The sequence below is a fragment of the Chenopodium quinoa genome, unplaced genomic scaffold, assembly GCF_001683475.1.
Source record: "Chenopodium quinoa cultivar QQ74 unplaced genomic scaffold, ASM168347v1, whole genome shotgun sequence".
NCBI lineage: Eukaryota > Viridiplantae > Streptophyta > Magnoliopsida > Caryophyllales > Amaranthaceae > Chenopodium > Chenopodium quinoa.
The window spans coordinates 2,800,623-2,814,185 of NW_018743212.1; the positions used below are offsets into that span (position 1 = coordinate 2,800,623).

The 13,563-nt window shown below is 39.0% G+C and overlaps 1 protein-coding gene across 1 annotated transcript; it reads left to right on the top strand.

Annotated features, from left to right (window-relative positions):
- The first annotated feature begins 609 nt into the window (after positions 1-609).
- Positions 610-7,011, top strand: LOC110734414 (F-box/LRR-repeat protein 17-like). The gene is made up of 11 exons (XM_021914563.1): positions 610-2,166; positions 3,479-3,580; positions 4,251-4,395; positions 4,504-4,688; positions 4,821-4,925; positions 5,050-5,147; positions 5,265-5,479; positions 5,565-5,631; positions 5,733-5,818; positions 6,088-6,180; positions 6,690-7,011. The coding sequence occupies exons 1-11, from the start codon at positions 1,580-1,582 to the stop codon at positions 6,759-6,761; spliced, it is 1,755 nt and encodes a 584-aa protein (XP_021770255.1). The 5' UTR covers positions 610-1,579; the 3' UTR covers positions 6,762-7,011.
- Positions 7,012-13,563: the final 6,552 nt, after the last annotated feature.

Genomic DNA, 13,563 nt, shown 5'->3' on the forward strand with positions numbered 1-13,563 from the left:
TAATTTTACTTTAATACTTTCACATTTAATTCTCTTATTTAACGCCCTAGGGGGCGCTCGTTAGTTTTTGCCTTCAAATAATACGAGATACACATTAGCTCAATCACAATTAATTATTGAATCGAGTAGCCTAGCACACATCCTCTCTACAAATCTCAACACAATTCCAAAAGGGCCGCAACACTTTAAAATTGAATCAAAAGCATCATTGGAAGATTGGGCCGTAGAATAGAAACTTCTGGACCCCAAAGCCCAATCTACTCTTCCTCTCCAGGTATCTCTCCGACGTTGGCCCAAATACTTTTCTACCCTTTTTTACACTGATTATGATTTATGAGTTTCTCTCTCCAATGTTTAGTCACTTTACATGTCAACGCGACAACGCATAATTTGTTCTTCATGATGTTGTCTCATTGCGTTAGTGTTTAAGCAAGGTCAAGTCAAGGCAATCAATAACGTGTGTGTGTGGATTGGGATTTGATTTGCAATTAATTTTACCTTGAAAATTTCCCTAGTAAATTGTATATGTAGCTCTTCAAATAGAAAATCATCTTGATTTTAGTCACTGATATACATTGTTATTGGAGGAGAGAAAAAAAAATTAGGCTATTGTTATTTTAATTTGGGGCTTTTGTTGTAAACAATAATTAACACATTAAACTTAATCACTAATTTAATCTCAATCATCATTAATGTTATTTATGTTTTTTTAATTAATTTGGTGTCAATCTAAGCAGTGGTACAAGTTGGTGTCAATAATTGTAACACTCCTCAAAGTTGGCGGTAATGGTTGTAATTTTGCCATTTGTGTTGCACTAGTATTATGTAGAACATTTTAGTATTTTTGTCATCCAAACAATTTCATCATGTCATTGTTGTAAAATAAATTCTAATGAATACTCGTGTATTAGCTAGAAGATTACTACATGTAACACATTGCAAAACTTTTTCAATTTTAAAGCTATGCATATGTACAACATATGGAGTACAATAATATTGAAAAGAAATAAATATAAATATTGATTAATTACCTAATCTCATTTTTTTTTTCCTAATAAATTCAATTTCAAATATCACCATCAAGACATCTAGCCAAATCATGTACACTCATCCTTCAATTCCATACCCAATGTGGCAATGTCCAAATTCCATGATCCATCTCTCCCCACCAAAAAACCCTATCAACACAAATGGAATAAAATATCACAAATTAAAATACTCAATATTCCCATGATTCTCCCTCTCTCAAAAAAAAAAAAAATACCAAACTTCAAACCAAATCTCACACTCAAAATCCCCAAACTACCCTTCAACCTAAACCCACCACCCTTCAATCAACACCCCCATTTTCGTAATTTCACACACCCAAACTTTCAAAAAACAAACAAAAAAAAGAATCCGGTCTTTAAAAACGCTCTTTTTAATTTTCAATTTAAAAAATCTTCAAAAATAGGGCGCCAAAACCCTGTTTTTCCCTCCCGCGCCACCTTCCTTTTCTATTAAAACCTCTCTTTTCTTCTCTCAAAAAAGCCCACCAAAATCCTCCATTTTTTCTCTCTCTACTTTCTCTCTCTTCAAAATGCGCCACCACATCGCCGCCGCTTCCTCCGCCCCAACAACCCCAGTTACTCCCTACTTAGATCCCACCAAACGCGCCAAAAAACGCGGGAGTTACAACTGCGGTCGATGTGGCCTTCCCAAAAAAGGCCACGTGTGCGAAGGCACCACCACTAACACCACCACCACCTCCGCCGCCGTCATTGATTCTCCGGCGACTCCCCGACCGCCGCCACCTCGGACCCAACGAGCGTTATCCTTTGACGATGTCGAGGTCGGGGATTCGTCCGATACCGAGGCGGCGGCTGTTGGGTTAGGGCCGATTGATGAGGGGATAGATGATGATGATGATTACTTTGATGTTGATGAAATTGTTGCTGGTGGGTTGCCGGCTGGTTGTGTGTGGGAGGTGATGAAGAGGTTGCCGCCTTCATCGGTGATGTTGGCTTCTGGGGTTTGTAAAGAGTGGAGAGATATAGCGGGTCGGGTTTGGAAATCGACAAAGGAGTTGCGGGTTCGGGTACCCGCTAATGGGTCGGTTGGGTTTGTTGGGTCGGTTTTGAAGAAGTGTTGTTCGTCTCTTGTTAGGATCTCTCTTCGGATGGAGAGGTTTGGTTCTGGATTTTTGTTTTTGTTTTTGAATTTTTGATTTTGTTGGGTTGATTAGATCTAGGGTTTTGTGGGTTTGATCTGGATGAAATGGGGTGGTATTATAAGATGATGATGTTATTGATTATAATCGGTGTTAGTTTGTGAAGTTTAATTAAATATATACAAGACTAAGTATGAATCAAGAAATTATGATTGATAATTGGACTTAATATTAGAATATGATTGGATTTTGGGTTATTTTAATTTGTTCAAGGGATTTATATGGTTGTATTTTGAGGTTTGTGTTATTTTTAGTATGTGTTGTTGAGTGGAGTAAGATCTAGGGTTTTAAGTGACTTGATTTGAACTCAATCAAGTGAAATTATGAGATCGTTGTTGTAGTTGCTAATCGGAATGGTTTGTGTTAAATGAGGGGAGTTTAATTTAAAATGGATTGTTGATTGTTGTAATGACATTGAATTGAGCTTCAATGACTTTACTAAAGTGTAAACAAGGGATAAAGAGTGAAGTTGAGCTAGCAAGGATTTCTTATGGATAGTAAGACCTTCATAGTTTTGATTGAATTTATCTAAAATGGCATTGATTTAAATTAAAAAAAGACAAGTATTTTTGTGATTAGATCTAGGGTTTTGACATATCAAATGATTATTAAAAAGGTATTGATGAACTATATACAAACATCGCTCAATGCCTGAGCCTTTTACAGTCAGTAGTATAAGGAGGATCGGATCACTCGGATGTACAACAATCTACCATTGTAACAATGGAGGTTATTGTTAAGTGATCCCTAATCCAATAAGTCATGATTTATGGTACTCAGCCATTAATGAGATAGTTAGATTAATCAAGCGATTAAAATGTAGCTTAGAAGAATCTTAAATTTGTGTTTTGAAATATTCCATCGAACTTAACATGGACAAGGTTATTGGTTGCTTGATAAGAATAGAGTGGAGTTGATCAAGAAATATATGTGAATTACATTGTTAATGTGAGGATTGAACCTACATTATTGTGATCTTATTTTAGGTACGGTAGATTGATGTGCACTGAAATTGTTTTTCATCTGATGAAGCAGAAAAATGTAAAGCTATTTTTGATACTGCTATAGCTTAAATCAGTTCAATTCTGTGCTAGTTGCTGTACCTGAGCTGAACTCAGGTGTCTTAGAAGCAGGATTCCTGTGATTGTTAATTTCTGATAAAAAAGAAATGCTTGGTGTTATTTGTGTTTTCTTTAGAATGTAATGTGTTTAATTTACTAATTTTTTTTGTGTTGATTTATATTCATCAACTTTTGTGTTTCATTGCAGTGATGTGGATGCAACAATGCTGGCTTGCGTTGCGTTCTCTTGCCCTAATCTGGAAACCATGGAGATCTCTATGTCAGAGTCATCAATTAACCGTATATCTGGGTATAAAAATTAAATTTCCTGTTTGATTTTGTCCATAACTTACATGGAAATTTGCTCCAATTATGTCCTGAAAAATTCTTGTATAGGAAACCATATTAATTCAGCTGTTAAGTTTGTGGCTCATGTATGACTTGTTTGTGAAATGAGCTCCCAATTGTGCTCTCTATATCTTTGTGGAAATGAATGATTGAATATTAGAAGATGATTTCAAATACTTGACACCTTAATTTAGGGAAGTTTTGCAAATATGTTTTAAAAGGATAGATGAGTTCAAACTCTTCTAGTGCTTGTTCTAGTAGACAGGAAACTTATGTAACGCTGTGAACACTTTATGTGGCTCTCTACTTCAAATGATTTTGCACGGCTGATTATTGTTTACAGTGGTCTGAGCAACCCAACTGGTAGTTGATAGCTTACCTCTGGCAGACAAATATCTGCTAACTCATTGTTTCAAGTGACTATCAACATGTCAATTGCCAAATGAAAAACCTTCTGATGAACTTTGGGGGAGGGAGGTTGCTTATATCTTAACATATGGGTTCATTAGTTTTAGTGTTATCATTATATCGTATGTCCTGAAATTATCGAATGTCATTTTTCCTTGGCTATTTTACCCTCCATGGTAAATTGGTAATCAAAAGCCATTGACATTGCTGTTTTTGTACTGTAGAGATGAGCTGGGTCGTTTTGTTGCTGATAGACGGTGTCTTTCTAGTCTTAAGATGGAAGGATGCTCTAATCTAGGATCTGTCATTATCTCTTCAAGTAGTCTTTCTACACTCTGGCTTTCTGATCTTCATTCTCTATCGAAGACGGTGATTACTCCCTCTTTGTTATTCCAACTCTCAAAGATTGAAATTTTACTATTATAAAATCTATTTGTTGTCCCAATTTTTGTGCTTACTTGGGTCTCATCACTGCAGATTATCAACTGTCCTAATTTGAGGGAGATTTCTTTGAATTTTTCTCATCAAGATAATGACAGTACTGATATCACAACCATGATGGACAACTTGGGAAAATTCTGCCCAAGGTTGCAGAACATTCATGTTGCATCCCCTAGATTATCTCATGCTACTGTTCTTGCTCTCTCGGCAGCAAATTTGAGGTTGGTACAAATATACAGTTTTTGAATTCTTTAAAAAAAAGGGAGGGGTTGTACACCTTTTGTTCTAGCATAAAACTGAATATTATGATGAGGTTTGACGAATTCTTTTGGTTGCTGTTTCCTTTTGTTCAGGGGACTGAGAATGCTCTCATTAGTGTTGGGATCTGGCATCACTGATGCGTCTGTTGCTGCTATTGCTTACAGCTTTTCAAAGCTAGAGCTGCTTGACTTGAGTGGGTAATGCCTCATCTTTGTATATCATTGCTTAGTCAAATCTGTCATTCACTAGCAGGATTAGGCTTTGTTTCTAGTTTATTTGGTTTACCTGCAAGAATCTTAGATTGTTTTTTTGTTGATGTAGGTCTAGCATCACTGATAGTGGCATCGGAATGATATGTAACGTGTTCTCCCGAACTTTATCAAGATTATTGCTAGCGCTTTGCCCTAATATTACTTCAAGTAAAAATTCTATTCCTTGTTTGGATTTGATTATGCTACCTTGATATTTTTATGTTGGTTTCAGTTACATATTATCTGTTTGATTCTGAAAGTACACTACTTTCTGTCTATGAACAGGTGGTATTCAATTTGCCACTGCTCAATTACCTCTTCTGGAGCTAATGGACTGTGGTATGTCTATCTGTGATCCTGACATGGATGATGTTTCCGCGGATGAGAGCAATGATAATGAACCACAGAAAAGTAGCAAGTTGCATCATATATACCAGAAGCTTATCATCAAGCATAGTCGGATGAAGAAACTTAGCTTGTGGGGTTGTTCTGGCTTAGATGTGAGTCCCTCTGCTGTACAGACTGGTTGCTTGTAAATTTCACATCTGGTTTCATTTCTGATTTAGTGAATTAAACAAAATGCAGGCTCTATACTTAAACTGTCCAGAGCTCAGTGACCTGAATCTTACCTCTTGTAGAAATTTGCACCCAGGTTAGTAATTTGAAATGTTTGATTTTTGATGGATGGTTTGGTAAAAGCTGCTAATTCTAACAAATTTTAAGGTTTCTAATGTTGTTTCTTGCTTTATTCAGAGAGGTTACTTCTTCAGTGTCCCAATTTAGAAAGTGTTCATGCAACTGATTGTGTAAAATCGCTGCACGAGGTTATTGAAATACAGGTATATCCTCTGACTATGCCTGTATGTTGTCTCATTGTTATTTCATCTTGTTAATCATAAAGTACAAAAAGATTCTTAAATCGGGTTTCTTTGAAATACTGTCCATTTAAAATCTTCCTTAAATTGCCCTAGTAGCGTTAGTATAGAGCATTAATGGACGCAATTGTATGAAGTTGAGACCATTTTCTGTAGCTAGACAATCCTAGGTGCTAGGGTTGCATAAACTTTTTCTAGTTATGGAGCTGACATCCATGCTGAAATTCTTGCAGATTGAAAATGCTCCATCAGAAAGCCATTTACTAAGCAAACGAATGGCTGATGGATCCAAGAGAGTTAGAGTTCCTCACATTCTCAGCCAGCAGGTAATTATTACACTATACTACAGAAAATACAAAGTTATTCATGGTTTTAATGCTTCTACTACTAGTGCTTAATTCTTTTCTGTTCACCATTGTTCAACTTGGGTGAGTTAGCTCACTAAATTTTGACGTGAAACCAAAACTTTCATATTTCTTTTCCCTTGTCAAGCTTTCATGAACTTCAAATGCTGTCCAATTTAAATCTAGTCTTTGTTTTCTGAACTATTTGCTTCTATCTAATAATCCGTGTTTGATCTTCAAATGCCATAAGTATGATACCCCCCCAAAATATGTGGTGCTGATCACATGATTTTCCATTGTTTATGATTGCGGATCTTCCCCTGTGTTTTCAGTAAGCTAGTGTTTGCTGCTGTGCTGTTGTGAGCTATAAATCCTGTTCCTGATGCTAATGTGATGTATTAGCATGGCACATTGAACTATACCAGGGCCTTCTTTCATTATTTCCCTTCTCTTTCCCTGAAAGTATGCTAAATGTATCTTTCTTTTCTCAGTTTATGCAGCCTTCTGATGGTATCAAGCAAGGCCAAGCTCGAAAGCGAAGATGTATTGTATTTATGGGATGACCCTCCCTGTGACTTATGTACATCAATGTATTTTATTCTGGGGGTTGCAGTGAGTGTTATACTAGGGAGTAGTTGGCTCCATCCTTCGGTAATTCGGTTACATAACCCCATTTGTCTTTCTTTCGTTTAGATAACAGTGTAGACAGAATATTGGATAAACAAAGTTGTTGAAGTTGCTTTGTAATTCATCAAAAATAAAATAGAAACTGTATTTTATAAACTGCTAAATAAATTTAAGTGTGTTCTTTCCCACACCTTGTATTTCGACTTTCTCAACTTCGATTTCTTCTAGGCTCTTGCCAATACGAGCTGTATATCCAAAGCAGCAGTGCTTTGCATATAGAAAAAGCTTTCTTTGCCTCTTCCCTTGTTAAAAATAAGCCATATAATTGTCTAAAGTGTAGAGAAATGAAAGTTAACAAGATGAAATGTTCAGGAAATTCAAATGATCTGACAAAATTAATGTCTTGATGCTTGTGAAATATGATAAACATCTGTGACGTCCCATTTGCCTTTGATTTGCCTCGAAGTTACTGTATTGTTTTATTTGATCCAGTTTACAAATCATTTTAGATTCAAGCAAATGGTCCGATATAGCATGAATTAGACATGCACTCTGACTGTCTTAACAACAAATCTTGAGGTTTTTTTTTTTTTATTTTTTATTTTTTTTTATTTTTAATATGAAGATTATAACTTATTAAGTTTTCAATATAGCATGTAACTAGTTGCCCAACGCGCGCGATAGTTCAATGTATGTCTTTGTTTTTGGTATTTATTAGGTTATTTACATCTTCTTTCTGTCACACTTATATAATACATTTTTCTTTTTCCATGATCTTACACATACATTATCATGTTTAATGCATAAAATACCCCCTTTGTTAAAAAAAAAAAAGAAAAGAAAAGCATAAAATACCCTTTTACCCGTATTTTATCATTTTTTTTTTAATTTTTTTTTTTTTGTGTTTTTTACAAGATCATGTTTAATTCTCAACTTCAGTCACTTACACATCAAAATACTTGTTGTATTTCAATTGCATAAAACTTTGCGTACAACCCTAATCTATCTATTCTTATTCTTATATTTTTAAAAAGCGTGTCAAGAAAGTTTACGTGCCAAGTATTACTCTCCTATCATTTAAATGTTCAATATCCAACATGTGATCTATGGAATAAAAATGACGAAAACAGTACATACATAGTCAGTACTCCCAAAATTTCATTTTTTGTAACGGGCATAAATTAAAATACAAGAAGTCATTCGATAATACAACATGTATTGGATTTTTTACGAAACTAAGCGTTATTAATAAACTATTTACGAATATAGACGCGTGGCCAAACTATTTACGAAACTGAGCTTCTGAGGTAAAACGCTGCCTCGGTCAGCGTTTTTCCTCATTTTTATTTATTTAATTTGTTTTGAATTATGTATTTTGTGAAATACAAAATAAAAAATAAAAAAAACTGAAATACACAAAAACGCTGCCTCAGTCAGCGTTTTTGTGTTAGGCTATAACAGGCCTTAAAACGCTGACTCAGGCAGCGTTTCATTAATACTAGAAACACGCTGCCTCAGTCAGCGGTTTTGCCTGGTATATTCTTCCAGACAGACGCAACGCATTCACTCTTCCTCAAAACTAAAAACTCAAACTCTCTCTTCCTCAAAGCTCTGTCGTTGCCGTCGCTGCCGCCGCCGCCTGCTGCCTGCCACCGTCGCCGCCGCCTACTGCTTGTTGCCGCCGCGCCTCTCCTCTTCTTTATAATCACATTTTTGGTACTTCTCACTTATTTGTTTTTAAAATTTTAAAACCTAGGTTAGTTTGATAATTATATAGTACATTGTTTTAATTTGATAATGTTGTTGATTATTCTAAGTTAGTTTGATGTAAATTGATAATTATGTTGATAATTCTAAGTTAGTTTGTTGTAATTTGATAATAGTTTAGTATAAAAGCCCTAAATTGATGTTAGTTTAGTAAGAAAGTTTATGATGAAATTGTGGGAATGTTTGGTAAAAATGTTGAAAATGTTGATGAAATTGTTGATATTGTTGATGAAATTGTTGTTTTAATTTGATAAAATAGCCTACATTGTCGTTTAATTACGAAAATTATGTTATGTAGAATACGTTGGTTGTTAGTGTGAATATGTTCGTTGTGTACTTTGTTTTGGTTGTTATGTGAATATGGTTAATTATGTTTGTAGTGTGAATTTCTTGGTTGTTATTGTGCGAATTGGTGGAGATTGCATGCAATTAAGATGTGTTTTTGGTTGTTGTATAGAATATGGCTGCACAAAACGCAGCTTTGTTATGCCGATGGGGGGGTGAATTTGTGTCTGATGGACTGAATGTCCAGTATAGTGGTGGAAATATGGAACCATTGCCACTTGGACCAGACATGACTTTCAACGATCTGATGAACGAGGTTCATAGCATTATTGGCTTAAACCGAATGAATGTACAACTTAACATTCAAATGAGGTTTGAGACTAATAATGCGGTTCAAGTGTTACCTTGTTCTAACGATAGACATTTGAAAGCTTTGAGGAACGCTGTTTTAATGAGGGGTTATCCACATAAGATATATGTAGAAATAGTGTCTACGTGTACGCAACAAAGTACTCGACCAGATCAACAAGCTACCTATTTTTCCGGTTACACAGAGTCCTTCCGAATGCCCTCACAAGACATTCCATCAACTGAATATGGGATGGGGTCCTTCAGCAGACTGCTTCATGACGATCGGTTCCAGATGCCGTTGAGTTCACATATAGCTTCACCTGTATATGGTGGAACATCCACGACAATGTTTGGCCAATCTGGGCCTTCGACATCGAACACAGTTATATCTTCTCCCATGCAACTCCAAAGTTATTCACCTACGCAGCATGATGATCATACATCACCGTCTCAACCATTGGTGAATCATCTTGAAAATCTACAACATATGGTGAATAACGAGTTGTCTCTGTATGATGCGCTCCGGGAAACAAATGATGAGGCTGAGAGCGAAGAGGAGGAACCAATTCTGGATAACATGGATGTTGATTCTACAGACATGGAAGGTGGGGAGGCCATGGTTAGAACTCCTATTCCTTGGTTAAGTCAAGTAAATGAGAATTATGAGGTTGATCAATATTGGGCCGAATCAGGTAGTCATACAACATTTGTGATCGGGGGGGAGTTTGAGAAGGGTATGTTCTTTGAATCTAAGAAACTGCTTCAGGAAATGGTGAAGAAGTATTCTATACAAAGGAACCAATTCTACACCACAGTGACCTCGAATGAGAAGGTCCTTCATCTGCGGTGCAAGAAGAATTGTGGTTGGTCGCTACGAGGCACCAAAAAAAGTGAGCACTCAAATACCTTTACCATAGTCACATACAAAGGCCCGCACCGGGACACCTGTGTCACTGAAGTGTTATCTACAGATCATGCACACTTGGATTCATCCTTAATTTCCGATTTTGTGAAGTCTTTTGTGCAGAAAGATCCATGCTTGAAAGTTGAATTTATACAGGAACTCATTTCCAAGCATTTTCAGTTCGACGTTACTTATCGAAGAGCATGGTATGCTAGGGAGAAAGCCATAGCTGAAGTATTTGGAGATTGGGAGAGTTCTTATGGCCGACTTTCGCACTTCATGGAAGCACCCAAACAGTCAAACCCGGGAACCGTTGTTGTATGGAAACACAAAGCTCTGGTAGACGATGTTTATTACAGCAACATGGAAGTGTTTGAACGAGTATTTTGGACCTTCGGCCCTTGTGTTGAAGGTTTTAAACATTGTATGTCTGTCATCTGTATCGATGGGACGCATTTGTACGGGAAATTTAAAGGAACATTGTTGGTTGCTACAGGTGTGGATGCAAACTTCCAAGTATTTCCGCTTGCATTTGCGTTAGTCGAAGGGGAAAACATTTCCAGCTGGTCTTGGTTTCTGGGCTGCATTCGGGTTCATGTCACTCAACGGGATGGCCTCTGTGTTATATCTGATCGACATGCTGGGATCATTGCAGCAATGAATGACCCTAACGTTGGATTCACCGAGCCGCGAGCCTATCACAGGTTTTGTGTTCGGCACTTGGCTTCTAACTTGAAGACTCACTTGGCTTCTAACTTGAAGACTCACGGCCTCTGTCACCAGCAGGGTCACAACAAGAGATCGTGTCCCTCTAGATCGACCGGGCACTAATTTTTTATTTTTTCTGTTATCTAGAGTGATGTAGTAGAATAGTACGGTGATTGTATTTCTACATTTCAAATGATTGTAACAGTTGGATTTTTAGATTGAAGTGAGATTTGAAATTCTGTATTTTGTTATCGCTTATATGTAATTTTTACTTTATAATTGTTGGATTATAACTGTTATGAACAGATACCATGGACCCCCGAGATAGGACACCCGGACCCACCGACCCTTCTGTCCTTACACTACATGACACACATCGTAGCGTTGACATTTGGAGTCAGTCGGTTGATCCGGCGGGCATACTGACATGCAGGCACTACACTGTTGCGTTCCTTGGCGATTGGGTTATCGATCCCCGCATTCTGCCTTTCGTGGAGTACGCTGGCTTCATGGGTATACATCGTATGGCGTTCAGAGAGGTCGACCCAGCGCTTGTTACTACACTTGTGGAGAGATGGAGGCATGAGACGCACTCCTTCCATCTACCTGTTGGGGAGGCGACCGTGACGTTGCGAGACGTGGCGATACTCACACGGCTTCCCATTCATGGGAGTCCGGTGTCTGGATCTGCGTTGGCCGATCCCCCCGGTTATGTAGCTCAGGTTCTCGGGGTTCAGCCAGGACCGGACGATATCAGGGGCGGCGGATTGAGGACCGGCTGGATACGCGACACTTTTCGTGTGTTGCCTGATGGTGCTGATGAGGCCACTATTGCGAGACATGCTCGAGCGTACCTTTTTCTGCTCATCTCGGGTGTGTTGTTCGGTGGCAAGAGTGGCAACCATTTACAGATCATTTACCTGCAGCTGGTAGACCACGACTGGGAGCATATTCGTGGCTACAGCTGGGGCAGTGCTTGTCTGGCGATGTTGTATCGCCATTTGTGTAGAGCATCCAGCCGGGGTTCTCGTGAGATTAGCGGACCGTTATTTTTGCTTCAGGTAACCTACCTATCTGTTAACAATTTAATTCGAAAAGTTCTTACTTAGTTTACAATTAACCTAGTTTTGTGTGTTTGATGTCCAGTATTGGTCTTGGGAGCACATCCATGTAGGCAGGCCAGGTAGGCCTGCTATATATCGTCAGGGGCAGCAGGATCAGGACCAGCAGTATGAGCGGTACATTCCTCCACCACGGCCTTCCGCTGACGAGGCGTACGCTTGCAGATGGGCGGTCCCCAAGCTGACATATGCGCATGCGGCGAGGGGCCTGCCGTACTACCGAGACGCCCTTGATCGACTGACCGAGAATCAGGTGAAATCTTTAATTTGTTTATGAAATTGTTATTTATTATGTATACTCTTAACATATTTAATATGCACTAACCTGTTTATTATGTTACTTTTTATGTGTTATCGCAGATGACATGGGACCCGTATGAAGCTGATTTAGTTGCTGCCATGCCTCCACATCTGCTAGATCATCAGGCGCAGTGGTGTTCTAGGGTCCCCCTGATCTGTTTTGAGGTCGTCGAGGGTCACCTACTAGATCGAGTCATGCGACAGTTTGGACTACGACAGACTGTCCCCCAGCAGTGTGACACTAGTGCCCGGCTGCACCGCATTGACCGTCGGGGAAAGAGCGACAGGAACTGGCGGACGGAGCATGCCCAGTACATTGACTTGTGGCATCGACGGTTGGAGTTCGTCATCACTAGTGACCCCATCTACGGCGTTATGGATCCATACGATCTATACATGGAGTGGTACATGCGGATTATACGGCGTTTCATCAACCCCAGCTACACACCGCCATCCGCACATTACCATCCATCCTTTGACGTGATCAGGGGATATGTAAGTGTATTTGATTAACTTATTTTTATCAATTTTAAATTTGTATATCATTCAACTAACTCATCCTTAATTACTGCAGGCGTTGGATATGACGGCGATGGTTGACGCACTGTCGGACGTCCTTCCAAGCATACCTGAGCCGCCCATAGCACAGGTCGAGCGGGTGCGAGATATGGGCATGGCTACCTTGCAGAGATATGGTCACGCCTATCTCGTCCACCCCCGGGACGATCATGGCGGCCACTCTAGTCACTCACAGTTCGAGGCTGGCCAGAGTAGCTGTGGGGGTGATCCTTCGTCATTCACGGGCGCAGAGGAGTACGACATTCGCAGTTCCGCGCCCCTACGTCATCCTGATGACCCATCTTCCATCCAGCTGACTCCGCCAGTACGCCCGAACCCATTTACCACGGTCCGTCACTACAGCCGTCGTCAAAGGCCGAGAGTGGACATACAGGATAGAGAGCCGTTACACCAAATTGATGAGTCAGAATAGGATAGAATTATCTGATTTATTTGCTGTAATGACCTTCTCTAGTTTGTTGTACATAACACTTACATTACATTATTATTTTAATAATTATTTGAATAAATTTATGTCTTGTTTGAATTTCAAATTCCTTATTTGTCCACGTTTGACTCATTTCGTTCAAAATAAATTGTGGATGTGGAGGAGGATGGGTGGTGGAGGTGGTGGAGGATGTGGAGGAGGAGGGTGGTGGAGGTGTTGGAGGATGTGGAGGAGGAGGGTGGTGGTGGATGTGGAGGAGGGTGGTGGTGGTGGTGGTGGATGTGGAGGAGGAGGGT